Here is a 20171-nt window from a genome sequence, read left to right on the forward strand (position 1 = left end):
CACTTTATTCTTTATCTTCCTTTAAGTGTTTACTCTAAAAACTTGGAGTAAGACTCCACATGCTTGCATTGACTATCTTAGTATTTTTAAACATTTTATTTTGGAAGTTTTCAAATATACACATAAATGTAGAGAGAATATAATCATGATATTAACATAATTCTGAACATTCCTTAAACATTATCCGGTACCCAGACCATGTTCAAATGTCCTCAGTTGTCTATCTCCAAAATGACTTTTTTTATGGTTTATTTTTTCAAGTCAAGTCAGTATCCACACATGGTCCACCCATTGCATTTGGTCGATGGGACCACTTAACTTAACGTTTGCAACCTTTTCCCTCCTCTCCCAGAGTGGAGAACTCTACCTCTGCCTTATTTTTCTCCATAGCACTCATCCTGTTCTAGTATACTATATATTTACCCTTTTTGTGAAGAAATGACGTGCTTACCCCCATTAAAATGTCAGATTCCTGAAGCCAGGGTTTTTAAATTGTTGACCTCTGTTTTCCCCAAGCCTAGCTCAGAGTACATGCTCAATAAATGTAAGTCGAATGAGTGAGCTGAGACCTCTGTTTTCCCCAAGCCTAGCTCAGAGTACATGCTCAATAAATGTAAGTCGAATGAGTGAGCTGATAGGGCCCTTTACGTGGCCATTTCACTCAAGGAATGTATGCCTTGGAGCATATGAAATGAGACATGAATTTCTGCTACCGTGTATTGGAGGTTGTAGAGCATTGTGGTAAAGAGCACAGAGTTTGGAACCAGACACCTTTGTTTAAATCCTGAGTCTGTCATTTTCTAGCTTTATATCTCTGAAAAAGTTATTCCTTTGTGTTTTGGTTTCCTCATTGATAAACAGTGTATAACTCAAGGATTGTTAGGAACCTTCATACATGTTAACCACTTAGAATAGCTAATGTTAGTATTATTAGTCTAAATTCCAACATAGGACTTCTCAGATAGGAATCTGCCTGCCAGTGCAGGAGACACAGGTTTGATCCCTGGGTCAGGAGGATCCCCTGTAGGAGGAAATGGCAGCCCACTCCAGCTTTCTTACCTGGACAATCCCATGGACAGACGAACCTGGCGGGCTACAGTCCTTGGGGTTGGAAAGAGGTGGACATGACTGAGCAACTGAACACACACACACATTCCAACATAATTCTTACGGTATGAGCATCACACCATACTAAATATGATTCTGACGTTTAAAGTGACTTAAGGTGACTTAAACATGTAAGTCACCTCATTTTTTTTAAACAATGATTTTTTTTGAAACCCTACAGAAAAACTAGATATGTTAGCTTTACATGGGCTTTGGGTTGGCCTCTGAGAAGGTGTTTTTCAAAGGTAATTTGGCTAGTGGCTGAGAGGTTAAAGCGTCTGCCTGCAATGAGGGAGACATGGGTTCGATACCTGGGTTGGGAAGATCCCCTGGAAAAGGAAATGGCAACCCACTCCAGTATTCTTGCCTGGAGAATCCCATGGACGGAGGAGCCTGGTGGGCTACAGTCCACGGAGTTGCAAAGAGTAGAACTCTCTTGTTTACAGGTTTCCTGACACTCAGAACCTCTCTCTCCCTTAACTTCCATTCACTCTGTGCATTGCTTTCTTTTTTATTTCTAAGTGTAGACTTGTTTAATCATCTTATTTTAAAAAATCAAAAAACCAAAACAAAACCTTGATATAAACAGCTCCTTAAATTTGTACAGGGCTTTTGAAAACACTTTTGGGGATTTCCCTGGAGGTCCAGTGGTTAAGACTCTGGGCTCTCACAGCAAGCACAGGGCATAGGTTTGATCCCTGGTCAGGGAACTAAGATTTGACATGCCTCATGGCACGTCCAAATAATTTAAATAAATAAAAGTGGGCACTTCTTTAAAAAATGTTAAAAAAAAAAAAAAAAAAAAGACTATTTCTGTTTACATTGTTTTCTGTAATTTTCAAAATAGACTTAAGAAATATGTATTCCTACCTCAGTTTTGCTGATAAAAGTCTTACCCTGGGTTACCTGGCTGTTCACTGGTGAAAGCAGAACTGTATTTCATTTTTTGGTTATAACCTTGCTTTTTCTATTGTTCTGGACAGTTCATTAATATACTGAAAGTGCAGGCCTAACATAGTAAAAATGCAGAATCTGGAATCAGACTGCCTGTTTATAATCTGGTTCTTGCACTGCCTGACTGTGTGACCCTGAAGAAGTGACTTAATTTTTCTGTCACTTAACTTTTCCCCTTCAGTAAAGTACGAGCAGTTTAGTTCAGTTGCTCAGTCATGTCCAACTCTTTGCGACCCATGGATTGCAGCATGCAAGGCCTCCCTGTCCATTACCAACTCCTAGAGCTTGCTCAAACTCATGTCCATCAAGTCTGTGATGCCATCCAACCATCTCATTCTGTGTTGTCCCCGACTCCTCCTGCCTTCAATCTTTCCCAGCATCAGGGTCTTTTCCAATGAGTCAGTTCTTGCATCCGGTGCCCAAAGTATTGGGAGTTTCGGTATCAGTCCTTCCAGTGGATATTCTGGATTGATGTCCTTTAGGATTGACTGGTTTGATCTCCTTTCAGTCCAAGGGACTCTCAAGAGTCTTCTCCAACACCACAGTTCAAAAGCATCGATTCTTCAGAGCTCAGCTTTCTTTATGGTCCAGCTCTCTCACATACCTACGTGACTACTGGGAAAGCCATAGCTTTGACTAACTGAATGGACCTTTGTCAGCAAAGTTATCTCTCTTGCTTTTTAATATGCTGTCTAGGTTGATCATAGCTTTTCTTCCCAGGAGCAGGCGTCTTTTACTACATGGCATGGCTCATAGTTTCATTTGGTTAGACAAGGCTGTCGTCCGTGTGATCAGTTTGGTTAGTTTTCTGTAAAGTGTGGGCAGCAGTAGTACCTATTTCTTCTGGTGGTTGGTGTCTCTTGTTTATTCTACACGTGTAAAACATTTAGAGCAACACTTAGCACCATCATATGTACAAAATGTTGTGAAAAAAACTATATATATATATACAAAAATAAATAATGTGATACATATATCCTGTAGAATTTTTTGGAAAAGGGAGTTGTGCCTGGCAGTTAACAGTAAGTTACAGAGATGGGACTTGAATGGCCCCCATCCAGTTGTGTCCCATCCCATTGAGATGGCTCTAGAAGAATGTGTACAATTTAGATCGGATGGTGGAGTGGTGAAGGCATTCTTAAAGGAGCTTCATGAGAAAATTTAGAGGCAAGAATTGGCATTCTTTTTTGGGAACAGAAAGAATCCTGTGTCTGATTGGCTGTAGACTAACAAGAGGTGGGACCAGGCCTTGAAAGACTTTGAAGCTGACACCTGTCAGTTGAGTAACGTAATAAAAGAGGCCTTTATAGATATAATGACCCAATAGTGGTGTGCACTATGGAAACAAAGCAGAACGGTGCCCAGGAGGGAGGCCACAGCGGCTCATACTAAGCTTATAGCAGTGATGAGAGAGAAAGGGCCTGACAGGTTTGAAGCACTTACTTTAAGTATGGTTTACCTGAAGGTAGGAGTGAGGGAGAACTCTTGAGATTTCTAAAGGCCCAGGGTAAGGTATATATCAGATTAATGATTGGTATTGCTGAGGAAACAAAATGTTAAGGGAACCAGTTTAACTGATAACTCATTTCCTAGAGCATTTGAACCTTGGTTAAGAAGATTCTTCTCAGATGAGTTATTTAATTTGATACAAGAGTCTAGGGTTTCAGTGTTGTACTCACACTATGTAATCCTCTGTTGGAATCTAACTTATAGAGCAAGTAATAGAAAAATCATTTGACAGTTAAATCATTCCTTCGATTGTGTTCCCAAAGCTCTGTGCACATACTTCAACCCTGACCCGTATAATTCTTTGCCATAATTATTATGTTTTCATCATCTCTTAAATTCTTTAGTGACTGGATCTAAGTGTTAAATCCTGCATAACCATAATAAATACTCAGTAAATATTTATGGGATGAATGACTTTGAGTATGTTTTGGGTTATGACATAAATCATATTTGTCCTGAATGGAACAGCACTGGCTTAGAAATATTTTGATTGTGATTTGGTGGGGAGGGAGTTTCTTTATTTGGAGTATCACAGTGTACATGATTTCTTAGTATGGTTTCTACTTTTTTTTTTTGCCAAACTGCACAGCATGTTTGATCTTAGTTCCCCGACCAGGGATTGAACCTGTGCTCCCTGCATTGGAAGCTGGAGTCTTAATCACTGGACCACCAAGAAAGCCCCATGGTTTCTCCTCTTTAGCATCCTATTAATTAGAACATGAGATCTCCTCTAATTTTTTCTCCATTCATATGGATAATGTAATCAATAATTCGAGTGTCAACTCAGCCTGTAATGTTTATTGATTAAAGATTTAAAATTTCTTCTCTAATGAAAAGTATTGAAGCTCGGTAAAGGACGTCAGGTGGTAATAGTTTGAGCCTCATTATTCTGCCCCTCAGTGGGCTGCCAAGTTGTTGATCTCAATTTAACTTATCAAGTAATCAGTTTCAAATAAGTCTCACGATTTTCTGCTGGTTGAGTGCTATTCTGGTAATTCTGTAGAGGTGTGGCAAAACACATCACTAACCTTTTTGGGTTTCAATTAACTGTTTCTTCGGATGTCCTGTCATTAGCCTGGGTTGTAGCTTTCCATTTTGTCCTGTCATGTACTGCAGACCCCTTTAAGCCCTAAGTCAACCTGACTGATTTCTCCCTGCATCTGAGATTGTCCACCTACCACTCAGACCATTGCCCCTTGACAGAGCAGCTTTTGCGTCAACACTTTATTCTTATGTTTTTAATAAAATTCAGTTTCCTCATGCTTGCCATTTGATTTTGATGACCTGGGTGTGTGTGTGTGCGTGTGTGTGCGTGCGTGTGTGTGTGTGTGTGTGTGTGTGTGTGTTTAAATGACAGTGCTTTAAAGGCAGAGATGCTATGCTTAAAAAAAAAAAAACCTATTTTCTTTCTCAGAGAATTATATTTTATTAGGCTGACTCTAGATAACTGGATTGCAAAAAATGACTCCAGTTTTGTTGATGTGTGTATACATGGGTATGTGTGTGTGTGCGCGCGCATGTATTTTAGATCTAGGAGTTTTGCCTCAAGAGAATGTCAGAATTAGATGGGACTATAAAGATACCCTTTCTTTGCTTGATTACAAAGTTGTGTTGCTGTTGTCTGACTGAACTGAACTGATGGTAATAAAGAGATTTTTGGAGTACCCTGACAAGTGGGAAATTGGTTCTGTAGGCTTGGTTTTAGAGAAGTAGCTCTGAAAAGTTTTGCTTCCACTATATACTACATAGTTCTGTATGGTACCTGGTTCTGTAATAATTTAGCTTCTTGCTTGAAGAAAAAAAGAATACCACTTATTAAGAGTGCCAACAACTTATTATTTTATTGTCCATTTTAACAAAGTACTACACGTGTAATAGGAATAGAACTTTAGTTGTTTAGAATGACCCTGGATCTGTTTTTTCAAATCTTTGCTTCATTGATGTATTAATCGCTATTTTCTGTTTTCTCTGCAGGCCTCAGCTGTTGAAGAATGCTCTGCAGAGAGCAGTAGAGAGGGGCCAGTTAGAACAAATAACTGGCAAAGGTGCTTCTGGAACATTCCAGGTTAGAGGCTCAAAGGGTTGGTTGTAGAGAAGTAGTTCTCAAAAGTTTTGGTTTCAGGACCTCCTTATACTCTAATTTATTGAGGACCCCAAGAGCTTATGTTTATATGGGTTATACATATTAATATTTACCATATTAGAAATTATATAACTGAGGACCTTTTTAGATATATATTCTTTTTAAAAGTAATAAACCCGTTACATATTGACATAACGCTTCTTATGAAAACTGTGTTTCCTGTATTGAGAAGAAGGTTACTATTTGTTAACATTTTTACGAAAGTCTTCACTGTCAGCTTAATAGAAGACAGCTGGCATCTGCTTTTAATATATTTGGGGTTACGTGTATGAAGAAAATCCAGCTCACACCAAGTACTTAAATGTGGAGTAATTAGGATAATTTTCAGAAGTCAGTACTATTCTTTGATAGTGTACCAGTACTCAACAAATGATAGTTTTTTTGTAATAGCTTCATTGAAGTATGATTTGTATACTATAAGATATAATCATTTTACATTACAATTTGATTCAGTAAAATTTAGTAAATTTACAGTGTTGTACACCTAGTACTGCAGTCCAGTTTTAGAGCATTTCCATCACCCCAAAAAACTCCTGTGCCCATTTGCATCACTCTCTGTTCCCATCCCTATCCAGCCTACTCATCTCTCCTTCCTGTGTAGATTTACCTTCTTATACCTTTCACACAGATAGAATCATGCAATATGTGCTCTTTTGTGTCTGACTTCTTTCACTTAGCGTAATACTTTTTTGTTTTATCCATGTTGTAGCAGAAGTCAATACTTTAATTCCTTTCATTGGCAAATAGTATTCCATAATCTGACATATTTTATTTATCCATTCACAAGTTGAGTTATTCTGCTTTTTAGCTATTGTGATTAATATTGCCTGTGAACATTTATGTCCAGATCTTTGTGTGGGTATATGTTTTTATTTCCCTTGCGGTAAAGTAGGAGGGTAGACTGCCTATTACATGGTAAATTTACTTTAAGAAACTACCAAAGTGGCTGCATCATTTTTCATTCCTACCAGCAGTGTGTGTGTAAGAGTTGCAGCTTCTTATCTTTGCCAACTCTCTTACTGTCTTTTTAAAATTATACCCATACTGGTAGATACAAAGTGGTTTCTCATTGTGGTTTTAGTTTGCATTTCCCTAAGACTGTTGATGTTGACCATTTTTTCTTGGACTTATTGGACATTTATCTATCTTCTTTGGTAAAATGTCTCTTCACATCCTTTGCTTATTTTTAGAATTAGCTATTTGTCTTATTATGAGTTATAAGAGTTATATGTGAAAGTCAAAGTGTTGGTCGCCCAGTTGTGTCCAGCTCTTTGTGACCCTATGGACTGTAGCCCGCCAGGCTCCTCTGTCCATGGGAGTGGGTTGCCATTCCCTTCTCCAGGGGATCGTCCCAACCCAGGGATTGAACTCAGGTCTCCTGCATTGCAAGCAGATTCTTTACCCTCTGAGAGACCAGGGAAGCCCCATTTAAGCCCCTATATAAGAATTACGTAACTAGATACAAGTTCCTCTTCAGATACATGATTTGCAAATATTTTCTCCTACTCTGTGACCCATGGTTTCACTTTCTTAAGTTAATGGTGTCTTTTGACGCACAAAAGTGTTTAATTTTGGTAAAATCCAGTTGATCATTTTTCTGAGTTGCTTGTTTGTTAATGACTTATCTAATAAATCATTGCCTGGCTTGAAATCAAGATTTACTCTTATCTTTTGAGTGTTTATAGTTTTAACTCTTACATGTAGAGCTGTGATCCATTTATGATATGTGATGAGGATATAAATTCGTGTTTCTGCTTGTGGACATCCAATTGTCCCAACACCACTTATTGAAAAGACTGTCCCTTCCTTGTTGAATTGCCTTGGCACTCTTATCAAAATGTAATTGACCCATGAGTGTAAGGGTTTTATTCTGGACTCTTCAGTTCTGTTCCATTGATCTATATGTGAATCTTCATGTCAGGATCACACTATCTTGATGACTAGTTATATAGTAAGTTTTGAAATTGGGAAATATAAATCCTCTCTTAACCTTTTCTTTTTCAAAATTGCTTTGACTGCTCTGGGTCTTGTGCATTTCTGTATGGTTTTTACAATTCACTCATCACAAAAATCCACCTGAGGTTTTGGTAGAAATTGCATTGAACCTATAGATCAATCCAGAAGGAATCACTGCCTTTACAATGTTGAGTTTTCCAGTGCAGTGACAAGCATTGTCTCATCGTTTATTTAGATCTTTAACTTCTCTCAGCAGTGCTTTGTAGTTTTCAGTGTATAGATCTTAAATTTCTTTTGTTGAATTTATTCCTAATATTTTGTTCTTTTTCCATGCTATTGTGAATGGAACTTTATTTTCATTTTTCAGAGTGCTCACTGCTGTCCAGTAGAAATACATTTGGTTTGTCTATTGTTCTTGTATCCTGCGATCTGCTGAACTCATTTACTAGTTTAGAATTTTTTGTAGGTTCCTTGGGACTTTGGGGGTGGATTCCCTAGAATTTTCTACATATAGGATAATGTCATCTGCAAACAAAGACCATTTTACTTCTTCCTTTCCAATCTGAATGTCTTTTTTTTTTTCCCCCTCCATGCCTGTGCACTGGATAGAACATCTATTACAGTGATGAGAATAGATGTCTTTGTCTTGTTACCCATCTTAAAGGGAAAACATTCATTTTTTCACCATTAAAGCTGTAGATTTTTCATAAATGCCTATTATCAGATTGAGAAAGTTCTATTACTAATTTGTTGGAAGTTTATGATGAACGGTGGTTGGATTTCTCACATACTGTTCTAAAACTCTTGAGATGATCATATGCTTTTTGTCCTTAATTCTGTTAATATAGTATATTATGTTAATTAATCTTGTGGTATTTCTTAAATTACAATAAAGTTGCTGTGTGAAGCCTGAAACCGTATTAGTGAGCTCCTTGTACTCTGTAACCTTAAATTCTTTGGTCTGTTGTCAGTAATCCCTACCGCGTTAGGCATTACTGACAGTCTGTCTTGAAATTTGAGTGCAGTTTTTGAACTTTGAGTGTAATTTTATAATACAGTCGTTTCAAAAATAGTTCACTGAATCATGCAGATTTTTTAAATGTTGACATATTTCATCAAAAATAACAAAAATTATATTCATTAACATCACCTACTGGTCTCAATTAAGTATTGGGAAATTATTGTGCTCATAATGGTAGGTGTAGATTTTCCACAATTAATCTCTTGACAAGTTAAATTTATCATTTGGTAACAAATACTCTTCGTTGTTTTCCTTGAGTTGATAGGCTTACCTAATTCATTTTCAAGAAAATGTCTACCAGATACCCAAGTCTGGATGACCATAGATCATCTATTAATCGTTCCTTCAAGTAAAAAGGGTATTCCATGAAAAATGGAGCTAATTCAGCTCAGAACTCAATCACTAGGTGATTTTCCTTGAGACGATCACCATCCCTCCACATGCAGCTGGCATGCCTTATACATTCTTCTCATTTTGCCCCATAGAGTATCAAAAAGACATGTGTTGGAGTTGAGATTTAATAAAATCATTTTTATATCAAAGACATTCGTATGTGAAGCTAGCTTTTATTTTTCTTAAGTAAAGTGAAAATGAAGTCGCTCAGTTGTGTCCGACTCTTTGCGACCCCGTGGACTGTAGCCCACCAGGGATTCTCCAGGCAAGAATACTGGAGTGGGTCGCCATTTCCTTTCTTAAGTCTATAGTAGTGAAAAACACACTAACTACTGGTACATTTCTGCGCCTTCACCATGATTTGTAGTAAAGTAACAGCAGTTTTACTCATTGTTTTTCCACCATCAGTGCAAATGTCGTCACAGTGAAAAAGGCAAACCCATCTTAGTATTATTAGGAAAACCATTTTAGCCTTGCAGATCCTCTGAAAGGGTCTCAGGAACCCTTTGGGGGTTTTGGACCTTTCTTTTGAGAATCACTATTATAGACCATACCTCAGTTTGTTCTTGAACCTTTTTGCTTACTGGTGCCACCTTTGTTAGCTCTGTTGCCTTTTGTCCTTGAAATATGCTATATAATTTTGTTATACCCCAGATATTTGTCAGACTTTTTGCTGTTTTCCTTACAAGATTAAAAAGACTGTTATTTTTGTAAATACTCATATTTTTCAAGTTCAGGAAAAGGGAGTAGCCTCACAGGTGCTACCTTGCCAGGGACACAGTCATAACCCCCTTTTCGGAGCAGAGCTGTCACTCTCTTTGGGTTAGGTTGGCTTTTGCTATTTTCAGTTGGATGGAGGGATAGATAGGAGGAGAAAATATCCACAGGAGGGTTGGGACTCCTCAGTTAGATTGAATACCTAATGAGTGGGAAGAGAAAGTCCCTAACCTGACAATTTATTGTAAAACGTATCTGTGCTAATGCAGGAACTCCGACCCACCTGGTGCAGAGGAGTCTTGTCTTGAGCTGCTTTGGGAGAGTGTTGTCTTGATGCTTTTCTCTTCCTCCTTGGAAAACAGCTGAAGAAATCAGGGGAGAAACCCCTGCTTGGTGGAAGCCTGATGGAATATGCAATCTTGTCTGCCATTGCTGCCATGAATGAGCCGAAGACCTGTTCCACCACCGCTCTGAAGAAGTATGTCCTGGAGAACCACCCAGGGACCAATTCTAACTATCAAAGTAAGACTTAGAGTTGAGCACGTTCAGTGGGGACCCAGGGAAGGTGGGGGAAGTTATCTTGTGGGAATATCCTTAGACATCATGCTGTTAATGAAAGAGCATTAACTACTGACTGAAAACCAAGAGGGAACAACTTTATAAATTTACTGTTTACAAAAAGACAAACAAAAATAATCAAGACTTACCCTTAATTTATAGTGTCTGCTTAGGATTAGAATTTGATTTCACTTTGCTATAAAGGTTTTTTATGCTAATAGAGATAAATTTCTAGGTTCAAAACACCTCTCAAGTGGGACTTCCCAGCAGTACAGTGGTTAAGATTTCTAGCTTCCAATGCAGGGGATGTGGTTTTCCCACAGTCCATTAGCATGGCCAAAAAAAAAAACAACTTTCAAGTATAGTATATTTTTACCTTCTTCTGAATGTTTACCAAAATATCTAACGTCAGCCTGAAACCAAACCAGTGGTTTAAAATGCTACTTATGTGATTTGTTATTGACTTAACCCCTGTACAGAAAATACTTTTTAGTGGACATATTTGCCCTGTCAGGTGATGATTGAGGTTAGAAACCTTGCTGTAGCAGCATTATCATTTACGGATTAGTGAGAGATATTTCCTCACTAAACTAGGAGAGTAGGCTCAATGGTGTAGGATGAGGAACATGGAAATGAAGTAACAGAAAATGCAAACTAGAATATATTGTTCTAAATGAAACACTTAATTTCAAGGTCTTAATGTTGACTTTTAACATATGCAGTATGTATTTTTTAATGTTATGAAGGAATGCTTTGTGATTTTGTGTAAAAGGTGAGGACTGGTGAGGCCTTTAGGAGCCGTGATACTGTTTTGTAACTATTTGCTGATTCATGCGATATATGGTTTAATTTTATAGACATTTCCCTAAGTGCTTATCAGTACTTATAGGCACTCAATAATATTTAAATGAATAGAAATAGAGATTGAGTTTTAAGTCAATAGTTACCATTTATGTGCAACTGTAGGGCAGGTCATTAGTCTCTAGGCTACTGTTTCACTTTGTGCAGTGAGGAATTTGACATAATGGTCTCTGAAGTCTCATCCCATTATAATTAATTCTTGCCAAATTTATGGGCACTTAATAGTAATTTAGTAAATTAATAATCCCTTTGACCACAAAGAATTCATTTAGCATGTGAAAGCTGCTCAGTCATGTCTGACTCTTTGCAGTCCCATGGACTATACAGTCCATGGAATTCTTGAGGCCAGAATACTGGATGTGACAGGATAATAAATGTACATAATAAATTAATGTATAATAGATTGTAGTTGAGAGAATTATCAAATCCAAATAAACAAATACTTTCTTCATTTCTGAATTTTTGTCCAGTGCATTTGTTGAAGAAAACCCTGCAGAGATGTGAAAAGAATGGGTGGATGGAACAAATCTCTGGTAAAGGATTCAGTGGCACCTTCCAGCTCTGTTTTCCCTATTATCCTAGGTAAGCACCCAACTGATAATGTGAAGTAGTGGTCATTGCAACTTTTAAAAATCTGACTCCAGATTACAGGTGCAGCTTCACTTATTTGCCCTTACTACCATTACACTGAGCTGAATGTACTTGAAAATAAAGACTTCTTCAGGCAGTATTGTTTTAGAGCAGAAGGTCTTCATACAATAACAGGGCATTGATTTGGCCTATCCTGCTGGAGCCATTGTTAGCCACGTGTTCCTGAAATCAAGCAGCGAGTTCCTTGAGATCCTTGGCCGGTCATTAGCATGTTCATTCCTGCTAATAAGCAGTAAAGTACATGATGATGACAGGAAGATTATTAGAGGATTATTTAATTGCCCAGTACCAAGTAGGGGGAGCATTGGCTACTTCTAAGAATCCTAATCTGCCTTCTTCTTACTATAGAGACAGGACATTTTTTTGAAAACTTGTCTGTTATACATGCCTTATTTTCTCATTGAACTAGAAAATTTATTGAGCACCTCCTATGGACCAGGTGTTTTTTGGTATGCCCAGGCTATTGCCTTTTTGTACTTTGATTTCCAGTCAAGTGCCATGACAGTTAGCACTAAAACCTGTTTTGGCAGGCATACAGTGTGCAGCTTTCTTACATTGCTCTTTGTGCATAAACATGCTGAGTCATGTTCTACACCCTCCTGTGCAGGAGCTGCGTGCATGGAGCTCAGTCATATCCGACTCTTTGTGGCCCCATGGACTGTAGCCTGCCAGGGTCCTCTGTCCATGGGATTTCCCAGGTCAGAACACTGGAGTGGGTTGCCATTTCCTTCTCTAGGTGCATAAACATAAGTGTACAGTATTTGAATTTTTCACATGTTTAGCTTTAAATATAATTCTTAAAATCATGTACATGCAGTGTTATGATTTAAAGATTTATTAATCAGTGGTACCAAGTTTTCTATCATTAAGGACAAAGAAAAGTTAGAAAATCCTTGCTAAATTTCACAAAAACTTTGAAGAGATTCAGGCTTTATGAGGTCTTGTATCATAAGGGCAAAAAATACACACTGCGGTGTGCTCCATTCACTGCTGTGTGTTCAGTGGCTGATACAGTGCCGAACACACATCAGGAGTTTAAATAACTTCACTAAATAAGTGATTGTCAATTTTATTAAATGGAAGGAAGTAGAGAATGAGTTATGTTTGAGGCTTTTATAGATTTGTCATAACTTCATTTGAGTGTTCAAAATAGGTTAAATTGTGACCTGGTATTTGTAACCTAACCTGACTTAATTGGGGAGTGTGGCAGGAAGTGGGTAATGTCCAGGAAAGAGCATATCTAGGTTCACATCCTTTCTCTTGTCCTGATGGGACTTCTCTTTATCTAATATTTTTTCTTACTAGCCCAGGAGTTCTGTTTCCAAAGAAAGAGCCAGATGATTCTAAAGATGAGGATGAGGATGAGGATGAAGATGACTCATCAGAGGAAGACTCTGAAGATGAAGAGCCACCACCGAAGAGAAGGTGCGAGTGTGTGGGAAACACTTCTTAGAGCTGAGAGTGGCCGTGAGAGGAGAGGCTGTGAGAAGCGTGTCAGCAACTCTGCATCCTTCTCCAGTGCTCTGAGTGACGTTTGAACTTACCCTCTCCTGAGCATTTAGAGGCTCTAAACTTGTGAAACACTGAATGTTTAATTAGTCTTTGGTCAAACCTGTGTGTGTGTGTAGTGTGTAGTTTGGTTATTTAAGAAAAATAATTCCATATTTTTCTGGGAAAAACATGTAGACTTCCGGAATTGGTTGAATTTTTATACAATTTTAGGTGAAAGGTTATAACCCATATATTTTTCTTAATGTAGGTGATTTTACCTGTGCTGTTTCTTTTCTGACAAAGTATCTCGTCATCACGGTGAAGTGAATCTCTCAAGTATAAGTGATTGCCTTCTCTCTTTGGTTCTCACAGGTTGCAGAAGAAAACCCCAGCCAAGTCACCAGGGAAGGCTGCAGCCATGAAGCAAAGAGGGTCCAAGCTGGCACCCAAAGTCCCAGCTGCGCAGCGAGGGAAAGCGAGGCCCCTCCCCAAGAAAGCCCCTCCTAAAGCGAAAACTCCTGCCAAGAAAGCCAGACCCTCACCCTCAGTCATCAAGAAACCTAGTGGTAGCTCTTCCAAGAAGCCTGCAGCCAGTGTGAGAAAGGAAGTGAAATTGCCTGGCAAGGGCAAATCTACCATGAAGAAATCATTCAAAGCAAAAAAGTAAATTTTATAGGAAAAAAGGGTATCATGGTGGAATTCAAAATCTTATTTTCTAAGGTCAGTGTGCATTTGTTTTAGTTTTGATGCTTTTAAAATGACATTTTTTTTTCCTCCCCTATGAACATTATGGGGAGGGAATATAAATAAACCAGTTTAGCCATTTGTTAGCTTTAGGTGCTGTTCTTGGTGCCTGCCCCTCCCCTCTCCCAGTCATTTTAATTTCTGCCATAATTTTGGACTTTTCCTGAATTGTATAGTCTGTTCTTGTCCTTTTTTCTCCCTCCACCCTAGCCCTCTTTCTGTTTTAATGGTCAGCTTTGGCTTTTTTTTTTTTCCTTCCAGTTTTATCTAAACAGTTACAAAGATTTTTATGTTGGTTAGAAACCATCAAGAATGGGATGATGGTCAGGTGCTGGATGTAAAAAGGAGGCAGTATAGCACTGACTGAATCTAAAGCCTCCTGCCTAGAGGCTTCACTTACAGCTGTAATAACTAATCTTATTTATAAAACCACTCGCTAACCCTCTCTCTCTCCAACTATAAACACAGAGATGTCTTAGCTTTGGGAACAGGCCAAAAGCACCCTGATCTCATTAGATGCTGAGGATCCATGGCCCCTTTGGGCCGCTTTCCCATCGCTGCATCTCCAGGCATTTCTCAGTGGCCCCGAGTGCCGCATCCCACAGCAGCAAGCACAAGGCCTCTCCAGCACGTGGGTGCTAGCTGAGGGGAGATACAGGAGCGCACTGAAGTTGTGATCTCTGGTGTCACCTGTGTTACCAAAAATTAAAACAAAGTCTCGATCAGATAGCTAAATATATTTTTAATATTTGGAGCATGGATTGTCACTTCCTCTTTCCCTTTTTTATAAGGAAATGTTGGAGAGTTACACCATTGCTAATGTAGAAACGTGAAATGAAAAACATAAAATTTGCTAAAATATTTCAAATTTATCTGTGGATTTTTCCCCTCTTTTCTTTCCACAGCACTTTTGATAACAAACAAGTGGCTTCCTTTTTTGAGTTATTTAAAAAGAGAAAAGAAAAAAACAAATGAAGCCTGACTACCTAACCCTTCCTTATTTGTATTTGTTTTAGTATCGTGAAGTTGTGTTAAATAGTATTAGCTTCCTAAGAAATATTGATTTCTGGTTATCATTTATCCTCCCTGTGGCACTTGACATTTTAATTGTCTTAAATTTTTTGGTGTATGTCTTCTGGCCTGAGTGCTGCCAGAGGCAAAATATGTTTGTTTAATCCATTCCATTTGCATTGTCTCCTGGGATCCCGTCTGCAGCCTGAGGTTTGGCTGAGAATTGGACTTGAGAAGACTGGCTTGAGTTAGATCCAGAATCATGTGTGATCCCATCATGAGTTTATTGGAATTTGTGTTGCATGTAAGGCAATCTTTTCCTGTTGTAAATCTTCCTTTTTTTATGTACATATATTTTGAAAAATATGAATAAACATGGAATTTTAAAAGCTGCTGAACTGTAGCTTATATTTAAAAGTTTCTAGAATTCCTCAGAAGTAGTGTTTTACTCACTTTGAGCCTTCTCAGCTCCTTGTACTAGCTGTCATCCATTTTCCTTTTTAAATACAAGCTCCAACTAGCTCCAGTTTATTTGCGTTTTTGAATTTTTAAAAAGATGGTGAATGTTTTTAGTACATTGAACCTGATTATTCAGTGCATAAGGGATTTTTAAAAATCACTTTGTATTTGATCAAGGTCCTTGTTTTCAAGGTCATAAATTCCATTTTTTCATGTTTAGTTCAGATATGTCCTTGAACTAGAAAAAAAAAGACAGCGTTGCAAAAAGATTGATAAATCCTAGACCTACTTCCAGAAAATAATCTAATTTTCTGTTATGCTATTTAGCGGGTAATAATTTTTTTTTTTAATATTTTTATTTTAAATCATTTATTTATTTGAGTTGTAGTTGCAACATGTGGGACCTAGTTCCCCGACCAGGGATCAAACCCGGGCCCTCTGGATTGAGAGCTCAAGAGTCTTAGCCACTGAACCACCAGGGAAGTCCAATAATTCTTAATATTATAGTTGTTAGGTACCTGTGCTAAGAATTCTCTACTCTTCTGGAATCGGAAGTGAGGGTTTCGGTTGGTTTCTATGTTTTGTTGTAAAGAGATTGCCTGAACAATCATCTGGTGGCTATATCGTGTATCAGGCACTCCGGCGTAGAGTGCGAGATTGAGATCGTTTCAGGTCCCTTTCCACCCTGACGTTCTGTTAAATTCACAGAATTCAGGTGAAGACAGAACTGTCCCTGATTTTAGCATCAGGTAAAGGGAAAAGACAAAAGGGCCATTGCACTCTTCCAAGGAAAATCCCCAGCTGTCAAAGATAGGTACCTTCCTGATGTTGAGATAAAGGGATGTTTGGGTTTTTTTCCCTTCCAGGCATTCTCAAGGAGCAGAATGCACAATTTTTGCTTCCAAGTTACAGAAAAGTAAACAGCAAACCAAACTCAAGAGATAACCCAACAATTCCTGGCCTGGATCTGTGGCTTCAGTACTGTCAGTGGCTTTTAGTGAGCTCAACTACAGTGCTTGACATGTCCTTAAACCACCTACAAACAGCCTTTGATAGGTGAGTCTCAGAAGGTGCTAGGTGAGGGAGTGTTGCTTCTTAAAGCTCAAATGAGAAGAGACACCACTTCAGAGAAGGATGGAGACTTTTTGTAAAAATTATACCAGAAGCTTTAAACACAAGGAGAACTCCATCCTAACTATCCACAGAGATTTAACTAAAGGAAGCCTGATCTGTCATGTCTGTTGGCTATAACTAATGGGAAATTACATGAAAACAAGGGCTAGGTAATGTGCCTGTACCTTGGACATTTTTTTTCCCGTCATTCCTCTTTTGTAAAATTTTGTCAGCCCAGTCTAGGCTTGTTAATCTACCCTTATACCAATCATATTTCTTTTTCTTTGGGTCAAGCAAAAATTCGAATTTTATCCATGAAGAGAAATTCTATTTACTTTTTTTTAAGAGGTAGGTTTTTTTCTTAATATCTATTAATTTTATGTATTATTTATTTGGCTGTGCCGGTCTGAGTCGCGGTGTGCAGGCCTTTGACGCTTGGTGCAGTACACAGGGTCTTGAGTTGTAGCGCGTGAACTCTGGGATTGAGCCTAGGCCCACTGCATTGGGAGCATGGAGTCTCAGCCACTGGACCACCAGGGAAGTCCCAGAAATTCTGTTCTTAATTGTGTAAAGATCATTAATTATTTTCCCCAGAGGTTCTGACTGACATTTCTGTTCCCAACATGTAGGGTTGCTTTTGCATTTTTGCGGTAGAACAGACGGTCACGCAGTTCTGCAGAGCTGAAGCCTGAGAACTGGAACTGTTGGCGCTCTGGGCCCGGGCCTGCTTGGCGGATGCACGCTCTGAAGCCAGGAAAGAGGCTGAAGGGCACCCCGCTACTGCACTGGCCTTGTTGTCTAAGAAACTGACCCTTGCCGGTTGTATTACTATATTCTTGCCTTCTGACTGTCATTTTCCACAAGATTCTTAACCTCAATGGCTTTTTTTTTTTCTGTTGCAGGACGTTTCTGCCTTGGCTACTTAAATGTATTAACTTAGTTTTAACTTTCTGTTAATAGTTCTCAACAACTGGTATGTCAAAGGAGGTTTCTAAAGGTAACCTTCACAAGCTGTTTTCGTCCAAAAATGGCAGCTCTTTCTCTTGATACTGTATGTAAATGTGTAATTAACACCATTGCTGTTAAATCTTTGCTTATTAGCAGAGTCCTTTCTCTTTGGTGAATATGTTTGACAGTGTGTCATTATTTGACTTATTACTTAACATAATAATAGTGATAATCATTCTGTTCAGCTCAGTTGCTCAGTCGTGTCCGACTCTGCGACCCCATGAACTGCAGCACGCCAGGCCTCCCCTGTCCATCACCAACTCCTGGAGTTCACCCAAACTCATGTCCATCGCGTTGGTGATGCCATCCAACCACCTCATCCTCTGTTGTCCCCTTCTCCCGCCTTCAATCTTTCCCAGCATCAGGGTCTTTTCCAGTGTCGGTTCTTCATATCAAGTGGCCAAAGTATTGAAGAGTCAGTACTTCAGTCCTTCCAATGAATATTCAGAACTGATTTCCTTTAGAATTGACTGGTTGGATCTCCTTGCAGTCCAAGGGACTCTCAAGAGTCTTCGCCAACACCACAGTTCAAAAACATCAGTTCTTTGGTGCTCAGCTTTCTTTATAGTCCAACTCTCACATCCATACATGACTACTGGAAAAACCATAGCCTTGACTAGACGGACGTTTGTTGGTAAAGTAATGTCTCTGCTTTTTAATATGCTATCTAGGTTAGTCATAGCTTTTTTTCCAAGGAGCAAGCGTCTTTTAATGTCATGGCTGCAGTCACCATCTGCAGTGATTTTGGAGCCCCAAAACATAAAGTCTGTCACTGTTTCCATTGTTTCCTCATCTATTTCCCATGAAGTGATGGGACCACATGCCATGATCTTCGTTTTCTGAATGTTGAGCTTTAAGCCAACTTTTTCACTCTTTCAGTTTCATCAAGAGGCTCTTTAGTTCCTCTTCACTTCCTGCCATAAGGGTGGTGTCATCTGCATATCTGAGGTGATTGATATTTCTCCCGGCAATCCTGATTCCAGCTTGTGCTTCTTCCAGCCCAGGGTTTCTCATGATGTACTCTGCATATAAGTTAAATAAGCAGGGTGACAATATACAGCCTTGACATACTCCTTTTCCTATTTGGAACCAGTCTCTTGTTCCATGTCCAGTTCTAACTATTGCTTCTTGACCTGCATTCAGATTTCTCAGGTGACAATCATAGCTAACACTAACTGAATTTTTTCTACATGTCAGGCTCCGTATGTACATTAACTTCATTTAACCCTAGCAATCCTATGAGATGGTCACTGTTTATTATTCCCATTTTACAGAAGAGAAATCGGGCACAGGGTGAGGTTCACAAACTTACCCGAGGACATAGTAAGAGGCCAAGCCAGAACCACACCCAGGCCCTGTGAGTGCAGAGCCATCTCCAGCTGCTCTTCTCCACCGTCTCTCTTTGACCTTTGTTCAAACTTCTGAATTCTCCCCTTATCTTACAGCCCAATGAATGCAGGGGATTTAGAAATGAGATGAAATTATTAAATTTGCCAAGTAGGAGTCTGTGTGACTTTTAAGTTTGGTAACTATTCAAATTAGGTCTTGGATTCCTGGGAGATTTTAGCTGGGCTGTCCTAAGGAGGTTTCTGGTTGTCTTTGTTTTTCTCCTGGGACGTTGCAAGCACTTGGTCACGCTCAGATCCTAGCCATGGGGCTCTGGTCCTCACGGTTTACTTATTCCAGGCAGATTCTACTGACACTTAGGAGAGCTTTTCCTCCAAGAACCACAGCTTCTGTCAGAACTGTTTTTTTTTAATTAGAACTTTTACGTTGCTTAGTGAACAGTGCTCTCACCCTTTACAAACTATGAACTTGTGTTCTATGGGGCCTACCAGGAGAAATTCCAGAAAGGGGATTGTCTGACAACTGCATTTTTTGGACACGATACCGTCTTAGTAATCATGAACTGGAATATTAGAAATTCTTGCTCTTGATTCTGAAAGAAACATTACTCATCCAGTCTCTCTCGTTATCGTCTGCTTTGTTCGCCCAACTCCCAACAGGTCCTCTTCCCTAAAACCCAGAGTTACACAACATCCTTGCTCATCCATTTTACTGTTTGAGAGCTTTTGCTCTGATGAAATTCTCATGTCAAACCTAAATCCCTTATGTTGTTTGCATAACTTAAATTTGCTGGTTCAGTTTGTAGAATAGATGTTAATTTCAAATTGGGATTGACTCCTGGTTAGAGTGTATCATTCAGCCTAGCATCCTAAGAACATTCATAGCTGTGGTCTTTGGGGGCTGTGTCACTTAGCAGCTGTGTGACCTTGGCCAAGACAAGCTTCCTGAGCTAAATTTCCTCCCATAAAATAGAGGGGTTCAGATGCACAACTCTTGCTGTTTTATTAGAATAGCCACCCAAAGGCAGTGTGAGATTATCAAGTATCAAAGACTGAACATATTCACCAAGGTTACTAAGACATTTTAGGATTTTAGGAGACTGATTTTTTTTTTTTTAATAAGACAAAA

At 38.9% G+C, this 20171-nt stretch overlaps 1 protein-coding gene across 14 annotated transcripts in view; it reads left to right on the forward strand.

Annotated features, from left to right (window-relative positions):
- Positions 1–17778, forward strand: part of HP1BP3 (heterochromatin protein 1 binding protein 3) — a 39111-nt gene extending 21333 nt beyond the window's left edge. For 13 of the 14 annotated variants that reach the window (XM_055574256.1, XM_055574264.1, XM_055574265.1 and 10 more), the window contains 5 exons: positions 5545–5635; positions 10163–10322; positions 11690–11801; positions 13176–13295; positions 13734–15508. In XM_055574256.1, coding sequence (XP_055430231.1) covers positions 5545–5635; positions 10163–10322; positions 11690–11801; positions 13176–13295; positions 13734–14028 — 778 coding nt within the window. In that variant the 3' untranslated portion in view covers positions 14029–15508. Of the gene's footprint in view, positions 1–5544; positions 5636–10162; positions 10323–11689; positions 11802–13175; positions 13296–13733; positions 15509–17317 lie in introns of those variants that run through there. The other variant, XR_008712275.1, reaches the window with a different exon arrangement.
- The last annotated feature ends 2393 nt before the right edge of the window (positions 17779–20171 follow it).

This window comes from Bubalus kerabau, chromosome 3, assembly GCF_029407905.1.
Source record: "Bubalus kerabau isolate K-KA32 ecotype Philippines breed swamp buffalo chromosome 3, PCC_UOA_SB_1v2, whole genome shotgun sequence".
In the NCBI taxonomy this organism is placed as follows: Eukaryota; Metazoa; Chordata; class Mammalia; order Artiodactyla; family Bovidae; genus Bubalus; species Bubalus kerabau.